This window comes from Rhipicephalus sanguineus, unplaced genomic scaffold (genome assembly GCF_013339695.2).
Source record: "Rhipicephalus sanguineus isolate Rsan-2018 unplaced genomic scaffold, BIME_Rsan_1.4 Seq1071, whole genome shotgun sequence".
Taxonomy (NCBI): Eukaryota; Metazoa; Arthropoda; class Arachnida; order Ixodida; family Ixodidae; genus Rhipicephalus; species Rhipicephalus sanguineus.
Window position 1 is genome coordinate 42,910 of NW_023614272.1, and position 19,728 is coordinate 62,637.

The 19,728-nt window shown below is 46.7% G+C and overlaps 1 protein-coding gene across 1 annotated transcript in view; it reads right to left on the reverse strand.

Annotated features, from left to right (window-relative positions):
• Nucleotides 1–19,728, reverse strand: part of LOC119376027 (uncharacterized) — a 91,319-nt gene that overhangs the window by 11,051 nt on the left and 60,540 nt on the right. Inside the window, exons 7-9 of the mRNA XM_037646020.1 lie at nucleotides 16,658–17,000; nucleotides 14,209–14,347; nucleotides 3,998–4,102 (exon numbers count right to left, since the gene is read on the reverse strand). Coding sequence (XP_037501948.1) covers nucleotides 3,998–4,102; nucleotides 14,209–14,347; nucleotides 16,658–17,000 — 587 coding nt within the window. The remainder of the gene's footprint in view (nucleotides 1–3,997; nucleotides 4,103–14,208; nucleotides 14,348–16,657; nucleotides 17,001–19,728) is intronic.

Below are 19,728 nucleotides of genomic sequence, written 5' to 3' on the forward strand. Positions count from 1 at the left end.
GCAGTTCTGTGATTATCTCATCTACTTTCAGCATAATGTGATTTCACGCAGTTCAGCATCACGCCTTCACCGGTATGGAACGATCGTTGCCGCTGGGATCGTTTGGCTGTGGCAATTATCACACTCGCGGTCCGTAACGGATCCACAGCGCTCGCCATCTCCACGAAACGAACATTATCCACGTCTCATGTGTCTGCATTGTTATTCATGTTATTCATTGTTATTCATGTATTGGTATTCATTATTGATGTATTGTTGTTCAATGTGTTGTATTCATTGTTAGTTCCATACGGACACTAGAGGGAGTATCCTTAGTGCCATACAAAGACTTGAGGGAGTATTCTACGTCTGATATAAACACTAGAGGGGAGTTCTCGTAGTCACATACAGACACTGGAAGACAGCAAGAAGCTCTACTCGAGGCCGTAGGCCAAACATAAATGGCGACTTGACATCTATTGTGTGTTTCTGAGAAATGAGAAGTTCTAAGTAAGAAAAAACACAAGGTGATGTGTTGGGCGTACTTCCCAACCAATATAAGCCAAGGGAAACATTGACTATCTACAGGGTATTATGACTGCACAATAAAGATTTCTAAATAGAAACATCATCGCAGTCAGGTTTTTGTCGTCTTCGTCGAGGAGGAAACACAATGCTAAAGCTGAAGTTACCCTGAAGTGTATAATTAATAAAAGCTTCATAATTAACTTTTACGATAAAGCTGGGAGCGGACTTCTACATATTAAAGGTTGTTGACCGTCACCATTTATACTGTTTTAGTAATCACAAAAAAATTACATGCAGTTTGAGATATTCATATTCGAGTTTTAATATGCGATATCAAATCAAACGCGCCCAGCGCACAGGCAATGCACCCGCTCTGTTACGTAAGACCTGAACTACCCGTGACGAGAAAATTACAAAATTCGAATCGAAGTTTGTTGAAACAGGATTTGGTTAGCAAAAACAGCAAGTCACTTGAAAAAACAGAAGCGAAACACTCATTACTTGCGTGGTACTCATTTCTTTTTGCCTCAAAGAGGCGCGAAGCACTCTTTCGCTGGTTTTAAAGACAAACGCCGCAGTGGCTGCCCCTGAGTTTTAGGCTGTACAGAGAACGAAAAGGCGGATCTTGAGTTTTTAATCCCTGCGCGAAAGAAACAGGTAAGCACCAAACGCCAAGCGCAAAGACAACGCGGTCTGCTGGTATAACCGAGGCAAGTTTCCGCTTTCCACGACATATGATATTGCTTCGGCGCACCTCCACTGAACGTTCGTCACTTCTTCGTCACGCGATGTTTCGGTATGACGTAACAGAGCGGCCACGTTTCCTGCGCGCCCGGCGCACTCGGTTTAAATGTGGTCATTCATTTCGACTATGAATACCTTAAATCAGGTGCAAATTTTTGTCATTACTAAAATGCATATGCCGTGGATTGTGTCTCCCTACAACGCTCCCGCAAAGAACCGAACAACTGCCCTGTTGTCAATAATTGAAGTGTTAACAAGGTCTTGTTGATTATTCATTTCAGAGTAAGTTTAGGTGCACCAAAGTATTTGTGCCTCGTAGTATACAGTTCGTGTCGGACGACGACAGGTGCCTCACTGCCATACCATTTGTATTAAGTAAAAATGAGCATTTTGTATAAAATTCACCCTGTATATGGCAGAAGTTCAGGAGGCGATCGATGCTTGAAGAGATGAAAAATTATTGGAGCACGGGTTGTCGCTGGAGCCAACGTGTCGACAAGTGGTCTTGCCTTTTTCGAAGCTGCTGCCTTGAACGCAACAATACACTTGTCGAAACGTTGACTCCAGCGACAACCCGTGCTCCAAGGCTATTCAACGCTGTATATCCTCTCATTTGAACAATAGTTTGCTTCCTCAGGGTCGCCATTTGAGAAGAGCGCACACATTCTGCCTCCGAATAAGCTAGCGAAACGGAAATTGCCGCTCCTTCGTGCCGGTACTTCGAGGACAGAAGTTGTGCTACGCTTCTTAGAGGATAGCCATGCACTTTTACATTATCGCACTTGAGAGGCTACGCTTCTTAGAGGATAGTCATGCACATTTACATTATCGCACTTGAGAGGCTACGCTTCTTAGAGGATAGGCATGCACATTTACATTATTGCACTTGAGAGGCTACGCTTCTTATAGGATAGGCATGCACTTTCACATTATCCATTTGAGGGGCTACGCATCTTAGAGGATAGATGCGCATTTTTACATTATCGCACTTGAGAGGCATCGTTGAGTTATTAGTTGGCCGTGAGGTAGCAATAAAAGCGTCCCATGAATACGCTCGTTGTCCGCAATCAGCAAGCAACTATGGTTGCTCGTTGACTGTGGCTGTCGCCTTCATTTCTTGTCCATGGATCCCGCACTTCTGGTCAACTTTCTCCCCACAGCGTTGATTTGATACAAGTCAACGTGAAGGTGGTTACAGTGGCACAACTCTTGCGCACTTGCAGCGCTCAGCTGCTTCAGTATATTACGCTATGAGTGAACAACACAGCACCGCTTCCTGTAACAAAATGGAAAGAATGCTCAGTGCTTGCTTCCGTAGACTGATGATGATAGGCGTGCGCGCGAGGGTGGCTAACCATCTAAAGGTCGGCGCCAATTCTGCCCTATACTCAGTAAGACCTTTCACGTCATTTTTAATGCTCTACCTATGTTTTTTGACGATAATGGTGAGCAAGAAGCGGTGGTGTTGCATTCAAGGAACCTTCCCACCTTTACCCCTGAAGGCCGGAGACCAATGGCAGGCCTTTGTGAGAAGCACGTCATCGCATTATTGCCATTTTTACATCCATAGTGGAGTTAGTTTTCTTTAGGACTCGACCAACGGAGGGGAAGGGGGGAGCGCTGCGCTCAAACTTGGACACACACTTGGACAATCAATCTTTTATTTGTGAGTAAGCGCTTGTCGTGTTGTCTTCCCTTTTTGTATTCGTCTGCGTGCGCTTAGATAAATCAAACCGTGCATTTCAACCAACTAGCGCAGTTGTCGATTCTCTTGCGCTTATATAAGTCAAGCATGCTTGGACATTCCCCCCCCCCCCCCCCCCTAAATGGAGAACACGGCGCACGCCTATCCGGACGACAGAAACTCGATGGGACTCTGTTTTCAGTTTTATCTAAAGAGCGTGAGGAGTAGACTGCTACTTTTGAGGTAGCGAAAAGATGTTATCTTGTGAGGTACCATATTTCAGAGAATTTGTTGAGTTGACAGAAAGCGAGCATTGCGCAGCCAACAGTTCCCGTGTGCGTACACACTAGCTTGAGTGCATGCACTCGTTTGCACTGCTGCACCAATGGCCGTGATCGAGCATCCGAGAACTGCCTGAATAGTACCGGAGATAAGCAGTAGGCTAATAGAGTAGCACTTGAAGCTAAAATGACAGATACCCTAGGCAAAGGAGTACTGCACAAAATGACAGACTGATGGCTTGTTGGTAGTGCATAATTCTGAACAGTAGAGCAAAGAAGCACACTGACGGCGACAGATCAAGACGGGACACAGCGCTGTGTCCCGTCTTGATCTGAGCCGTCCGTGTGCTTCTTTGCCCTACTGTTCAGAATTAAACGAGAACTGGCATTTTTTTGGCTGTGGTGAGGAAAGCGTTATCGTGCGTGAAAGAACCAATCATGCACGCCAAATAGCATCATAATTCACAAAGTATTTTTAAATTAGGCTACCTTGTAGAATCTATTCACGTGCAGTAAGTAATTGCTCGAACTATTTGCCAAATTATGCTTTTACTGCCTGTGCCATTACTTCAACCTTGCCTTTTAGTGCAATGACTTCTCAAGGGATGCACAAGTTGGTGTGGTCTGTTGGCAAGTGAGTAAGGTATGCTAGGGTTAAGGTTTCGGCAAGTTGGTTCATCGTGTAAAGAAGGGAAAAGAGCGCTGAACTTTGGACAAAAACAAAGGAACACAGACGACGACAGGCGCTGTAAGGTTGTAAGGTAGTCGAGGCTTTCCTCACCTGTCCAGTTCACTACTCGATGCGTGCCGGATGGAGTAGCGTGACTTGTTCTTTTCTACACAAGCGGGAGATGAGTGCCCTGCTGACGACTCCCGAACTTCTGAGCTGAAATGTACAACACGGAAGCTCGTCTCATTGCAATTGTCGCTCTAATGTATCGTTGATGCTTAGCCGGCGTCGAGTTGAAATCATCGTATAAACACCTAGTCCGTAATTTTATTGATGGAAACCCTAACAGAAGAACCACTATTAATGTATCACATGCTGGGCCTGACTGAGAGCGCGCACGAATGCAGCACTCAGCCAAGAAAAAAAAAACAAAGTGGCTGCCGCGCAATTCTTCCACTGAATGCACCGGCCATGTACTTATAACTAAGGCCATGTACTTATCACGTAACGCAAGGCCATGGTAAAAAAAAATAATTTTGATCCCTCTGTTATAAGACTCCATATAACACGGTTCTGTCTCCCCCATCGCGAGTTTGCGCGAGGGGCAGACAGAAAGTTAGGTGGGCAGATGAGATTAAGAAGTTTGCGGGTATAACGTGGCAGCAGAAAGCACAAGAGCGGCTTGATTAGCGGAACATGGCAGGGGCCTTTGCCCTGCAGTGGGCGTAGTCAGGCTGATGATGATGATGACGATAACACGAAAGTGAAATTCGTCTTCATCTACAGAAGTAGTTCAATGTTCACTGTACATTGAGAAACGAGAGTTTGCACAATGCCTGTTGGTGTTTGGCGGCTATGGTACCCTATGATGTGAATGCACCTACGTTGATCCTAGTGGTATATCTCCATCCTGACGACTAGCGTCAATGATCATGATTAAACTTATGTTGCAGCTGAAGTAGTGAAAATAAACCCGGACACAGTTTCTGGTGAATCCCGCGCAAAAGTGGCACCAACAAGCACATAATCACTAGTAATCATGAGCTTCTCAATCTTGACGACGCCAGGCCAGCCCGCACTGCTCCACCTCCTTCACCCCCATCCGCGAGGGACGCGCTCCACAAGCTATAAAAAGTCGACAGGCGCAAGAATAGCAAGCTCAGTTATGAGCAGAAGAAACCCAACCTGAAAACAAATGCTTTTTGTAGTACCTGTAAAGTAAATCTGCGTTTTACTACTGCGCGGAGCTGTTTCGTTCAGTGGCACAAGCGCCATAATGCATGAGTGCTGCACTTGTTTTGAAGTACACAAAAAAAAAGTGTTGTAAATATGCCTACCGAATTTTTCAGTCAGAAAAGAGGCAGTGAGCGACGTTTTGTATATCTTAGATTTTTTTACTGGGGTATTTTTGCTCAAGTATCTATGTTTATCCCCACTATTTGGATGTTGTCCTTGCAGAAAGTGTTCAATAGGACATTTTAACACGAAATTGTTTTATTTTATGCCGGGGTCCACTAAGTATATGACGTTCATAAAATGGACGCCAACGGGTTAGAAAGAAAAGACCAAGAAAAACATCCGCCGCTGGGAATCGAACCCACGACGCTGTGGCCGCGATTGCAAGCGCCCGACTTTAAAGATAGCTAGACAGATGCTGGACAACTCACGAACGCGCCTTATATCTTTCATACATTCTCTCTCGCACGGTGCTCTCTGTTAGCGGTGTAGATAGGCGGGGCGGACCGGGGGTGGTGCCGCCGTCTGTGTGAGGCGAAAAGAAGTAATGCGTAACGATCGACACTTACTAGCGCTTACTCCGAGATTGCGTGCGATATCGGAGGTCATGGTTAAAGCTTCTCGATACCACCGAGGGACACTGGGCGTGTTGGCGTCGCCGAGGCACCCTAGACGCAGTTACGTTCTTTGCCCTTCGCTTCGTGTGAGCGTGCGCCGGCTCATCGGAGTAGTGCAGCTTCCACATGCACCAACGGGATTTCTCCGCCGCCGAATACTTCGATTGCGAGAGCACCGACTAACAAAACTGCTGCAATACGTGTTGCAGAAAGGACACGATTTCGACGGGGGAACGTTGAGCCTTGGTGGAGCGATAGAGAGGCTAGCGGGACGCACGGGTTTGCGGCTGAAGCTAAGAACCTCTACGGACTAGGCGTCAACATGGGTGCGTCCACGCCAAATGGTGCTATAGCTGCCAAACACGAATAGACATTGTACAAGCTCTCATATATCATTACAGAATAAGCACTACTTCTCATAGATACGTTTCACTTTCGTGTTACACCGATTCCTATGACGGAGGGATCAGCCATGTTTTTTTTATTACTACTATGTAATTTATATGTGTAATATTTCTATCTGTAAAAAATACCATTTCATTAGCTTCATTTTGATGTACATTACAAAAATATTGCTTTAGGACGTGATTTAATAAAAGAAATCTTCTGACACCCTTCCCATTCCTTCTTTATTACGCGGTCCGAAAGAGTTAAATAGACTGGCAACCAATTTTTATAGTACCCGTTTTCTTTAGCGCAACGGAAAGCTTACCGGTCATACTGTCTAATCACGGAATGGTCACGCAGAAAACACCTTGAAACATTTATAATCAAAATTCCCGATCTGCGGGGATTACGAAGTCGTATACACAGAACATATGCTGCAAACAGTGGCAGGTGAGCGCGAGAGCGGTTGGTGTTTCTGCGCGGTGGTTCGCTGCGCATGCGTGCACTCCGTGTGCATGCGCCGCACTCGAAATGTTCCACTAATTGCCGCGAATGCAGCGCCGCTTCTCAGCGTGCAACATTTTTTTTACCTTATAAGCAGCACTGAATAGAGCGGGGCTGGATAATATAAAGAATGCAGATTAGCCATTATGAAAGCTCAAGACAACACGACAGCTCAGTCGCTGACGCAAAAATAAAAGAAGAAAATCTTGGAGGACGCTAGAGTTTCGCCTTCAAGAGTACCACGCGATAGCGTAATCGGGACCCGTACGCATCGTCTTCCCAGCTGATAGCTTGACTTCGGTTCTCGGTGCATGCCTGAACCGTGCCGCTAGGAAACGAACATCTGTGCGCGTAACGTTGGTCATTTCAAAGTATCCTAGAATGCCTACTGCAAGTACAGTTGCGCAGTGCTCACTACGCGATATTTCTTCCTTTTGCGAATCAGCGAAGGGCTCACTACGCGCCCGTAAGGCAACACGCGAACCTACGCAGCTGCTCACTTTGTTGATGCTTTTGATGATAATGATGATTAAATATACCTGAACGCTTTCTAATGGGTGGGCCTTTAAAACACCCACTCGTTTAGCAATTCACATGCCTTGACGCCTGGCGCGATTTTACGCTTGTCACGCAATATTACATGCGTTATGCATACTCCTCCAATTAAAAGACAGTCATATCGTGTTTCTTCCGAAGCCCTTTAAAGCAATGGCGTTGCTGTGGCGTAGAGCACCTGCTTGCCACGCAGAAGACCTGGGTTCGGTTCTCACTCAAACCAAGGATTTTATTACTTATTTTATGTGCATCTTTCTCGATATTTCGGTCACAGAAAACGCTGATTTTTCACTCACAACCAACGACGCCAACACCGACGCCAACACTGAAAAGTTCTGCGAAACGAGCTCTTTAACACTATCGCAGTGATAGCACACCTGCACCAACTGCGCCAAAGTGCGCCAAATTGGGTTTACTGCGACAACCTGATCATATCGATAGAAATTGCGCCAAACTGCGCCAGCGTCTCGGGTTTGGTGGCGTCTATCACCGGCAATCGCACCGCCGGCGCGTAAAAACACGTGCAGGTCCGCCAAAGTCACAACCACGGACCAAGAAACATTCCGCTGAATAAACAGCGCTCGCGAGTGCGTCCCGAGTAATCCACGGTGCCGGCGCAGCTTCTGTTGTGCAAGTCGGCTCGACGGCAAAACGCGCTCTCTGCAGAGGCTCGTGGCGGTGATTCATCGGCGAACGTCGTCTGTTCCAAAAACAGTGCTGGTAAATCGTTTCAGGCGTCACACGGCACGCAATTAAAACAATGCGCACTAATAACTACACGCGTGCCGGTAAAATGTCTGTCACTTCTGCTTCTGGACATCGCGAATTGAGGTCTGGGAATGCTAGCAGTAGATATATGGAGCAACATCGAATTTTTCAGGCTTTGCGTTCATGGGAGAGCGCGTGGACAGCGGGAACGCGCTGACACTTTTCCGCAAGTATACTTTAAAAATCTTTACCCACAAGAGTTTTTTCGTAATTCCTTCAACTAGCACATGCGGGTTTGTAATTGCTCATACGGTCAATACCCCTTAAAAGGCCTTGCCCTCTCAAGCTCGTGATAGCTCTAGAGTTCCAATTCGGTTTTTTTGCTTGTATTTTTTTAAATGTCATCACATTAATAAAAGCATGCCTCCTGGTAGGAGCAGCCACAATTCGGGTTTAATATATGCGCAGCTGTCAGTAGCGAGGCCGTCTCTGACGGCCATGACGTCGGAAGGCCGACTGTGAAGCGGGTACACCATGTTACACGTCCGCCCTTGCTTTCCAGGCTCAGTAACTGATTTAGGGAATAAGGCCGCTCCAGGGAGAGAAGCGGTTTTCGTGCTGTCAGTTCTCTAAACGCGAAGTAACCGTAGAGGGCACAGCAAGTTTACGAGCCGTCTCCTAATGCCGGTCGAGAAAGTGCGCGCGCCAGCGACTGCGCCCTTCTAGCGACGCAGCCCCCCCTCCCCTTTCCTGGCGTACCTTCGAGCTCCTTACGAAAGACGGGCGGTGCTCCCAGTTGCCAAATTAGCTGCTCCAAAGTGCTCCAATATGAAAATTTCGCGGCTCCAAAAATTGCCCCAAATCAGAAGTCCTCGGTAACATCACTGCTATCGCGTTATATACGTACTCTACTTTTCAGCATTAAATGGGGTGATGTGAAAACCTAAGTACAGCAAAGTTAGCAAAGTGAGCGATTCCATATTCCTGTTTCAAGGCTTTTCCGCTAGGCTGCGTGACATACCAGATTCTCGCGACTTTTGAACGCGACTTAAAAAAAAATACCTCCCACTCGGATCGTGAAAATGGTGCTTGAATCTGACACTTTAATTCACGTTTTTTTCTGTCATTTCCACCAGCATCTTTTCACACGCTCTGTCGAGAACGTCCTAACCCGAATTTGGACATGGCCCAAGACATTTCTCACCCAAGACTAGACCAACCAGCGATCAATTTAGGCCAAGGTCATCCGAAGGTAAATTTTCGTGACGGTCACGATATGTGATATATATGCCCAGTATACGAAAGTATGCATTGCCATTCATATCTACAATTCGTTAGACATCTGGGCCAATTTGTTTTGGCTGTAGCTATGCTACATGACACTAACCAACCGGACATGGACGAATAGAAAGGCACCGTCAACGTCACACTTAAGCTGAATAATGCAGTCTAATGTTGTTAATATTTCAAAACATGTGCGTGTCCTGCTCGCCAGTCTCATGTAGCACTCGCATTGTCACGGGGTCGTGACGTCGATGAAGGCAACAGTCGGCGTGTCGAAGATGAAACTCTTTTATTTGGCAGAACTTGTGGCCGGGAAATGGAAAGTCAAACTACAGCAATACACACTGTACACTGACAGCGGCGAAGAGAGCATTGGCCGTCGATAAACTGCTCATGGCTGGGACGTGCCGTCTTTTATACATCACGCATCGAACTTTCCAGGCTTATCACTGGTGATGGCGTGAGCTCTGGAATAATTTAGACTATTCGCGTCCTGCGCGCAATCTTAACAAACTGATCTACTACAATCGCGAAGCTTCTCGAACACTGCGGCACGGTCAGCGTCGAGCGTTGCTAACCGTCCTTGGGGGTCAAACCCGCATACATCAAAATAAAACAAGAAGCGGGCGTGGCAATATACAGCCGGATAATTACCAAATTCTTCCCTGCTTGTTGCGTTGCCGTGCGTTTTCATTCCCTCACTGAGGCTAGTTGAAGGTTTATATTTTTGCGTTGCATCCGCGAAATCCCGATAGGTCGATAGGTCGAGTACAAGGGTTTCCGCGCTAAAATTTGAGCAATGGAAAGCAACAACGCATTGCACAGATCACGCCGAAAAAAAGCTTGCTTTGTTATCCGGCACGTGTTTATTTAAGCAATGGTAAATAACATATAGCATTGTAGTGCAATGCAAGCCTATTTTAGATGTATAATGCGCATCTTGGCAAAAAATATTTTCCTCGAACGCTTTCCTGAAAAAATTCGAAGTGCACGTCGTAGCAGAACTCAGTTCGACGGCAATTTAGGTTGCGTGGCGGCACGCCCTTTGTAACCGCCGGCCGGATGTGTTCTTCATTTTACGTATCTTGAGTTCTTGAGGGCGCGAAACTGCAACATTGTGCTGTCGTCAATTCGCGGCAGCACAACAAGGTCTCCTCATCACTCGCCGCTGAATTTCACACGAAGCGGCCGCATTTTCTTGAACTGAGAGTTCAAGCAACAAATGCCGCTCAGCCTTTCCCTCCATGAACGGATTTACAAACAGACGACTTCGCGAGCACTTCCCAAGAATCATTTCGAGCCTACCCTTACAAAAATGGCTAGTAATATTGAGTAGACCACCTAGTAACCATCTACTGACATTGGTGACCGTCTAGTAACATTTGCGATCTAGTAACATTTGTCAATAGACCGTCTAAAGACCTCCTTTTTACTTTTGTATAAAGACTATTTTATGTAGACCGTCTAAAGACCTGCTTCTTACTTTTGTATAAAGACTATTTTATGTAGACCGTCTAAATACCTCCTTCTTACTTTTGTATAAAGACTATTTTATGTAGACCGTCTGAAGGCCTGCTTCTTACTTTTGTATAAATACTATTTTATGTAGACCGTCTAAAGACCTCCTTCTTACTTTTGTATAAAGACTATTTTATGTAGACCGTCTGAAGGCCTGCTTCTTACTTTTGTATAAAGACTATTTTATGTAGACCGTCTAAAGACCTCCTTCTTACTTTTGTATAAAGACTATTTTATGTAGACCGTCTGAAGGCCTCCTTCTTACTGACCTCAAAATTCGCTAATTAAAAAAAGTCGTTGAATGTTAGGCGGATTTTTAGTAAAAGATAGGTGTGCCTCAGTGGTATCTATAAGCCCACCGCAAATTTACACGTACGCCATGAATGTTTGTTGCTTAATTACACGGAAAAGAAGTGTCCCATCTGAGCTACATTGGAGGTCAAGATGTGGTGCCTATATATACTCGGTGACCAAAGTTTGGTTGTGAAGAGCGGGTGGCGAGCGGCTGTCAGTGTGAGTGTTGTATTACATTGCGAATGTTGTGTGCATGTTTGTGTACGTGTGATCGAGTTTGCATGTTTCGATGCTAATTTAATTAAAGATTCTCTGGCGTATGGTGCGACAGCGAAAAGTTCCCCTATGGATGTAAACAAATACTCCGCTCAGTCCATCCAAAACCTCCGTCCTTAAAGGAGGTTAATTTTTTACTCCCCTGGACGGAGTATATAAAACCACCATACTGGCGTGCGCTAGAGGACGAGTCCATTTACTCCCATCTCGGCTTTTTTTTTTGCTCACAGTGATAGGGTGTCTGTTGAACATTGTTGATAGGGCGTTACTACGAGGTCACCAGACAACCTATGAACATGAGTCTGTTCAAAGTTGGTGGCCAATTGCAGCCAGAGCGTTGATTGATTGTTGGTACAGACGTCTAAAGACAGTTGGTAGACACTGTTTTGATTGTTGGTAGGTTCTAGTAACAATTGTCTTTAGACCGTCAACTTAATGTTACCAAATATTTTTGTAAGGGAAAAGGGGCCCTCCAGCACTATTCAATCCCTCATTTTTTAACTTGCGGTAGGCGTAGAGTAATGGCTGGGGATAATTTTAGCGTAGGTCTAAGCATCGATGTCAAATGATATAGTATTTTAATCACGCAGAAAAGGCGCTACATCGCTGCTGACCGTATCAGCGCGTAGTGGCGCTCGCCAGAAATATTGCGGGCGGAAATGACGCCAATGCGCGCCAGCCTGTGATTGCATAAATGGAACGTTAGAAGTGATCGTGGCCTGGCATCAAAGTTGAGATTATTGGGTTTCGTTTTTCTTTTCTGTGCATTTCCAATGAACTCCAAATAGACGCCGTTGCAACTAAAAAAAAGATCACTACAACCCCAAATCACGAAAGAGGCACTGGCTGCCATTTCACTCCTCTTTTATTTTTGCTTGCGCCGGTCGGATGCCCACAGGAAACGCTTCTCCCCCTTTCCTCTTCTTCCGTCTGTACGTTTGCGAGCTGCCTCTTTCCGCACGTGCGGTAGGCTCTTGATTTTTGCTGAAGCAAGTGCAAGTAATCCTCTTCGTTGAAGGACCTTGTAATTCATCGGGCTGCTCACCGAACAGCCCGCGTGGGGGCGACGTGTTTCACTGCCCTTGCCGCTCCACAAATTCCCTTCTCATAATGAGAGGAGGGAATGACATGGAATGGCGTTGTAAGGAACAGCAGACAAAGCCTCTCTTCGAAGCAGTAGCGCCCGCTCAAGCTCTGGCAAGTCAGGCGTCAGGCACCACTTTTGTTACTATGACAACGACGTCAACAATACATTGGAAAGGACAAGAAAGAATGGTGTGCAAGCTCCCCTACGTAGGGGCTTTCAGCTCATTTCTTTGGGGCTCTCTGAAACGTCACAGGGCGAGTGAAATGCGGTCATGTGACCCCGCACAAATTTAGTTGAGGATAGGCATTTTCTTCTTGTATTTTGAATTTTCTAGATGGAATAACTTCGGACTGCGTGCCGCTATCGCTACCGTTCTTGCTGCATTAACCCGTCCGTACTTTACTCTACGCAACCCACGAGTAAAAATTGGGGCGCTAAAGAGTGTTGGAGGGCCGCTTTAAGTCAATTTCAGATTGAATGCCTCTCCGAAGTTCACTATATCTTGCGCGAACTGGTTGCATTTTTTTCCCGCTAACCTACTTACTACGTCACTCCATCTAACTCACTGCCGTGCTCGACTGCGTTTCTCATCTTTCGAATATCATTCTGTTGCTTTAAGTCACCACCGGTTGTCTCTCCTGCGCATCACGTGGCCGGCCCAGCTCTATTTCTTTCTCTTGACGCCAACCGGAATGTCCGCTTCCCCTCATCCGGATATTCGGCCGTCCTCCGACCACTCGATGCTACGCCGACCATTTCCCGCTGTATTGCACGCGGTGTGGTCCTTAATGTTTTCCCTAGTTTCGTCTTTATTCTACATGTTTCGGCCCCATACTTTAGCACTGGCAGTATGTAGTGAGTGTACAATTTTCGCCTTAAAAACAGCGGCTAATTGCCGGTCATTAGTTTCCCAAGTGCGACACACACAAAAAAAAGATGGTGGACACGCCTAGAGTTACCGGAGCACAAAGAATTATTTATAATGCTTTGTGCTTTGTGTGCTATGCTTCAAGCCAGCAGCGAGCTTGAGACGACATAAACGATGACAAGGGGATTGACAAGAACGCAGACTGCTGTGACATAGTATTCGAATGTTTGAATCCCATATTTAGTGACTTCAGGTGTTCAGAAGAAGAAAAAAAAAGATACTTCACGAAAAAGATGGAGAAGGCTGACTGCCCGAGACAGATCGTGCGAATTGGCACAGCACGTGTCAAAAGTATTGGATCCCGGTTACCACAGACGATAAGACCGCGTACATAAAACGGACTAAAATGTCCCTTCATCAACCTGTTCTCTGTAAAAAATGGACGCGCCTGAACGTACCTTCCGAATGCTATGCATCTTTGCAAAGAACACGGAGAGTGAACAAATAAAGACGACTTTACAATAATAAACATTGGAGCTTATGCATAGCATTCTTAAGGGACAGGTGCGCTCCTTGGAATTTGAGATTTAACCCAGCGCGCTTGAAGGAAACAAGAAAAGCCTATAGAAACAGAAAACACAAGAGAATCGGTATGAAGCTAGTGATGAACAGTTGCAGACCAGCTTCCTACCTCATCTCTGCTGTCCGGCTTGTGTCTTCTTTCGCGTCAAGCGCAGCAGAAAAGCATAAAGTGCTGATGCAGTCGCCGCAGTTAAAAAGATATTACCAGCTTAGAGCATTAGAACAGTTCGTCCACGGAGCAGCGATTACCTCATAGCTGCTTCTGTAATATGCAATCTCCATTCATAGCCAGGCAAAACACCTAAAAATGTTTAATATAAATTCCCCATTGTGTATGTCGCATGGTTAACTTTTATGCAAGAGTGTATGACTTCTGTGCTGAGCAAACCGAACATGCCTGACTCACCGTGATTTTTCAGACTGCGGCTGCTGTGAGCTTGTGGAGGGGCCTTCTCCGGATGCCCTCACTCGCAAAGTTACTGAACACGGAATTGGCAGGCCCTTGGCTTCTTGCGCCGACGCAGCACCCGCGCCGCCACTGAAGCCTGAAATAAGCGATAAAAATTAACTGTGCACTCAGCTTTGCTTGGAACTGGTCAACGTCGAATACACTGCCTTCGTCTTCCTATACGTTTAGGAAAGGGCATATACCAATACCAATTTATTCCCTTTATCACCATAATATGTAGAAATAATCCATTGAAAAATCAAGCGACTCGTTGAAGGTTTGTAGTTGAGTATATATTTGGTATATGTGATTGATAATATGAATGATAAAGTGTAAGCTCCCTATTTCTGGTTGAGTAATCTGGTTACTCGTTGTAAATTTGTTCACAAGTCACCGTATTGATAGGTCCCTTCTCGCATGTTGTGAGTAGGCTTTCGTAGATTGGTTTGGGAGCGAGAACTTCCGCGATCTAGAGGCTTTCTGTCCCTCTCGGGCGCTCTCACGGGCTTCCGCGTTGCGCCCGCGACGCGGGTTTCTCGCTCTCCGCGCGCGCTTTTCAAGCCGCAACAAAGGCGAGCGCTTTCCAGAATTTCCATCAGTGCTTCTTTATGATGGGGCGTAAATGCGTGGTGTGGCACTGCAACTGTGGCTACGTATCAGGCAAGAAGGTGATTACCTTCAGATTTCCAAGTGACAATGAGGTTCCAAGTGTGGGCTCACGCAAAACCAAGAAAAAAATGGAACTTACAATACTCGTGATGATGGTTCCGAGGAACACTTCTCGGATACTGACATAGACAGGCTGCGGCATCATGGCGACGTTGATGCATCCGTCTCTTTCGGCTCCGCTTTTTCATTATAATTTAGGTTTCTGCCTAAAGTATTCCTAGCATGGAAATAAGTACATTGGACTGGGAGCAGTAAGCCGTTCCAATAGGACTGGCAACACGTTTGTGCTGTATGCCAAAGTGCTACACACTTTGACATACAGGGGGATCAGTGAAGAATCGGGAAGCTTCGCACAAGGCTGGCTGTGTTCTCGCAGTAGGTATAATTAGGCAGCAACCGTAAAGAAAACGAATCGTCATGCTTGAGGATTGGCACACAGAAGCAGAAACAGGCAAAGTGCACTCCATGCACTTTGTTTTCAGCAGCGTCCTACAGATAAAAAAACACCTGAAGCGATACTATTGCAGGAACACGTGGTTTCCAGCAGTGGCCATTAAAAACAAGCTAAGTACGAACTTATGGGATATAGAGGTAAGTTCCACCATTCGTTAGAACAACTCATAATTTAATTGATACCGAATGATACCAAAACTATCGAGTTCACGTTGTATAAAAAACATGGTTCATTCATGGGGAAACTTGTGGCGCTCAGAAAAAGACACGGGCAAAGAAAGTGACGACTGGACGATGCGCTTACTTCCAACAGGATGTTGGAAGTAAGCGCCAACCGAGAGCATTATTTTGGTGGCTTCTTTTGGTGCGTATTTTACTGACGTCACTTCCGTGACGGAATTGATGTCATTGAAGTCTTCGTGGACCCTGACATGAAACGCTTTCGTGTTAAATTTATAGTTCTTGTGTTCCAAAAATAATTCCCTGATGTAGTTTCCCAGTGCGGGACGCCTTTTTTCTCGTTATTTACTGAAATATATGAAGCCGGAGAGAAAATGCAAGAAACACACCCATTGGCGCGTAAAGCGGTAGCGGTCAGTCAGTAACGAATGGCCTTGAACCAGCGAGCTTCATCGGAGAGTGCCACGCGCGTGCTTTTGCTTTTCCGCTAGCGGACTCTCATTACAGAGGGCGCGTCAGCTGCGTGCCCGACTCCGCGAGTTTATTGGGACGCCCGAGGGAGTGCTGTTCCGGCGCCTCAAGAATTGTTGCTTCGTGAACAAAGGTGAGCAGCGCGAGTGAGCACAAATATGACGTCGGTGAACTTGACAACATCGTACCGTTTGGGTGAGCCCAGCCGCTCGTAAGGGGTAAGCCTATCTTCGACGTCGATGACAGCAACGCCACGCAATAATTTAGGAACGTTATCAAGACAAGCTGGTGAATATAACAGACTGGGGCGAAATCAGCGGTGGGTTTCTGCGTTCTGGGATTTGACGAGCGGAATTCACCAGGAAACGCTAGTAGCCTCCACCACGTTTTAGGAATAGGTGCAATCCGACAAGGACGCTACTGGCCGCGATGGCGAAGCAGCGCAATGCGCCACGTAGAACCACATCAGCGACCAGTAGCACGAAGAAAAAAAAAACAAAGTATCGGCAGCCCGTGCGCAAGCTGCCCTAAGTGGCTCTGAAATCGTGAAGACGTGAACGCGAAGCCGATCAGAACTATAGTTGTCAAAAGCTACTGCTGCGACGGATTCCCTTGGAGCTGATATACCACGCACCCTTGTTTGGGGACTGATGCACCAGTGGTGCGTCCATGGTGGCCAGTGGCTTTTGGTGTCGCTCAGGTAGGAAGAGATCTGAGGATCCAGGTTCAAGGCCAGCGCTCCTGCCTGTCTTGTAGTCTCCGCAATCCACGGTGAGCAGCGGCAAAACCTTGGAAGTGGCGGTTTCGCACCGTGATGGAGGAAGCGGCCACGTATCACAACGTGAAGGGGACAGCGGCCAGAGCGCACTGTCCAACGCCGCGAATGGCACTATGGCTGGTGCAAGCGTGATATCGGTCTGCACTGTCTTACACATTACGTCTTCCCTTGGCGGCTCCAGCAGCTGCTGTTGGTCGACCTAGAAAATAATCAAAGGGAATTTTCGCTCAAAACGTCGTCGGCACAGTGGTTATGGTGTGGCTGTGTGCACCAGTGACCTGAAAAATGAGGAGCACCTTAAAGGGGCCCTGCAACACCTTTCTGAGTTGTATTGGAATAGTCTCATTATTGACGTATGACTCTTCACGAGTCATATGCCGCAAAAATTTTTCGAACCCGTCAAGTCTAAGTGGTGTTACCAAATTAGAGAAATCACGTTCCGCAGCTTTCGCCCTCCACTCTACGCCGCGAGCGCGCGGAAGGCTAGGCAGCGAGTCGAAGGAGGGAGCGCAGAGGAGCGGGGCTCCGCCCAAGAGCGCCGGCGGAATTTTTTTCTTCATTTTTTTCTCTCTGACGTCTGGGCGCAACCACGTGGTCTGTGCCGCCACTTGCGGTCGTCTTGCGTCGTTCTCGTCGAGCGGAGCCGATCGCACTGTGTATCGCGCGTGCTTGAAAACTCATCGCTCTGCCAACCATGGAAGCAAACCTGCGCGCTCGTTTGGAACGAATGACAGCTGAGATCGGTTTCGGCCCATACTCCGATACACCGCCTCGTAAGACGGCACTGGCAGATGACCCCGAAGCGCCGCCATTACCGGACGCCAGCATTGTTATCGGAGACATGCTGCGTCCCTGCCTCGGTCGGTCGTGAGAACGTGCCGACGATGCAGTTCCAAGCCTACGAGGCAACACTCGAACGGCTGCCACTCTCAACGGCAACCGGCGATGGTCAAAAGCACAGAAATATTCACGTTTTCGGCACTGCGCATGGCGAAGAAAACGGAACCACGCAACTACGAGCAGACGAGCTGTCGGTGAGACCGGAAGTGCTAATATTAATGTTTGTTCGGTGTTTTTAACGCGATAACAGAATATAAACATACATATTATTTACTTATTGAACTCAAAATTAACAACGAAAGTAATAATGAGGGTGTTATCGTGAATATAACACCAGCCAATGGTGGAACTGCCGACAATCGCGTCATATCTTGCGGACTAATACATCATTTGTCGAGAGAAGAGGGATGCGATTTTCAGCTGACTGAGAATTTATTGTAAATTCCAGGCCGTGCGCATCACTATAATATTTGGCTCGCGTGTTCTCGGGAGCCTCGACTACCGATCGGCAGCGCTTTTTGAGCATGCTCGAAAAGTGTTGCAGGGCCCCTTTAAGCTATAATTTACGAGTAACTTAAATTTATAAACTCACATTGCAATATAGTTCAGCACAATGCGTTGGTGGGTTGGTGTGAATCCATAGTGCTTATTTGGCGCAAAAATGACAGCACAAGAAAGAAGACAGGACAAAGCGCTTTGTCCTGTCTTCTTTCTTGTGGTGTCGTTTTCCCGCTCAATGAGTACTATACATTACAATATATAGTACACGATTATGCACTAGATGTGTATCCATTGTTGACTGAGCGTTTTGCCGCCATCGCCGATGAATATTAAGGACATGACTGTTAGTTTCTTTTTGTCATTTTTCGTATTATTTAGTCCGTCACTATCAGTCAATAAATACCTCTTTTTAACAGCGTGTTCTAGCTCGGCGTAAAATTTCGTGACCCAAAATCATCATCATGACGCGGCACGGGCTTTCATCGTCCCTTTTTTCTCTTCATCGTCTTCGTCCTCTTCTGCTCTGCTCCCAGAACACGTGCGCCAATTTGTCCGGCGTATGGCAAGGGGAAAGCACGAAGCGAAGGAAAGCTGTGAGGAGGAGGGTGAAGAAGTAAAGAGAGAGAGACGGAGAAAGAAAGAAACACATAGAGAAAGAGAAAATCTTGGTGAAATAAAATCTTTATGAAGCGGCGGGATTCAAATCCGCGTTCCGAAGGCGAGCGTCTCAGCCACCCGGCTATCCAGGCACGCTGCCACAGCATAGCATAGCCTTGTACAGTATCGCGTAGCAAGGGGTTGGGAAAGGGAAGAGAGGGTGAGGAGGAGAGAAAGGAGGATGGCAGAGAGTACAGCGTAGCCTATAAAGAATGGTAAAGGGAGAAATAGAAGGAAATGTAGAAAGTGAAAGAAAGCGAGAAAATCAAAGGAAGAGGAAAGCAATCAAGACAGGGAAAAAAGATAGAAAGAAAGAGGCAGCAAGCGAGAAAGAGAGAGAGAGACAAAGATAGGAAAGTAAGAGAATGAAAAGAAAGAAGAGGGAGAGGGAGAAAGAAATGGAAATAATTCGAGACATAAAAAGGCAGACAAAACAGAGAGAAGAGAGAAAGAAAGACAGGGAGAAAAAAAACTAAAGAGAGACAGAGAAAGTCGCCCAGCTCTATAGAGAAATATAAAGAAATACCGAAACAGGTTGCCCAGCGAGCGGCGACGGGCCCGTGCTTCGCTGTGACAAGCTTTGTGTGACCTAATGCAAACTTCCCGCATATTTGTTTCACAGGCGACTCTGACCCTATGGCTGTCTGCTTGAGCGCACAATATCGACGGACATGCCGTTTCTTGTCGACGCCTTCGCGATATCGACGAATATTCAGCCTCGGCTATTGGCAAACCGCGAAACATTCGTGCCGTGACTTGTTTTGCACCACTTTAACACTACTGTAGGGTGCGATGCCAATACAGACGTTGCTCGCCTCACTGTGCGTCGCAGTGAGCTCGGCGTCTTCGCAGCACGTGGCTACGAGTGTGCTTCACAGATGCCGCTCGGTCTTCGTTCTCTTGTGCGAAAGCCACACATCCGTGCGCAT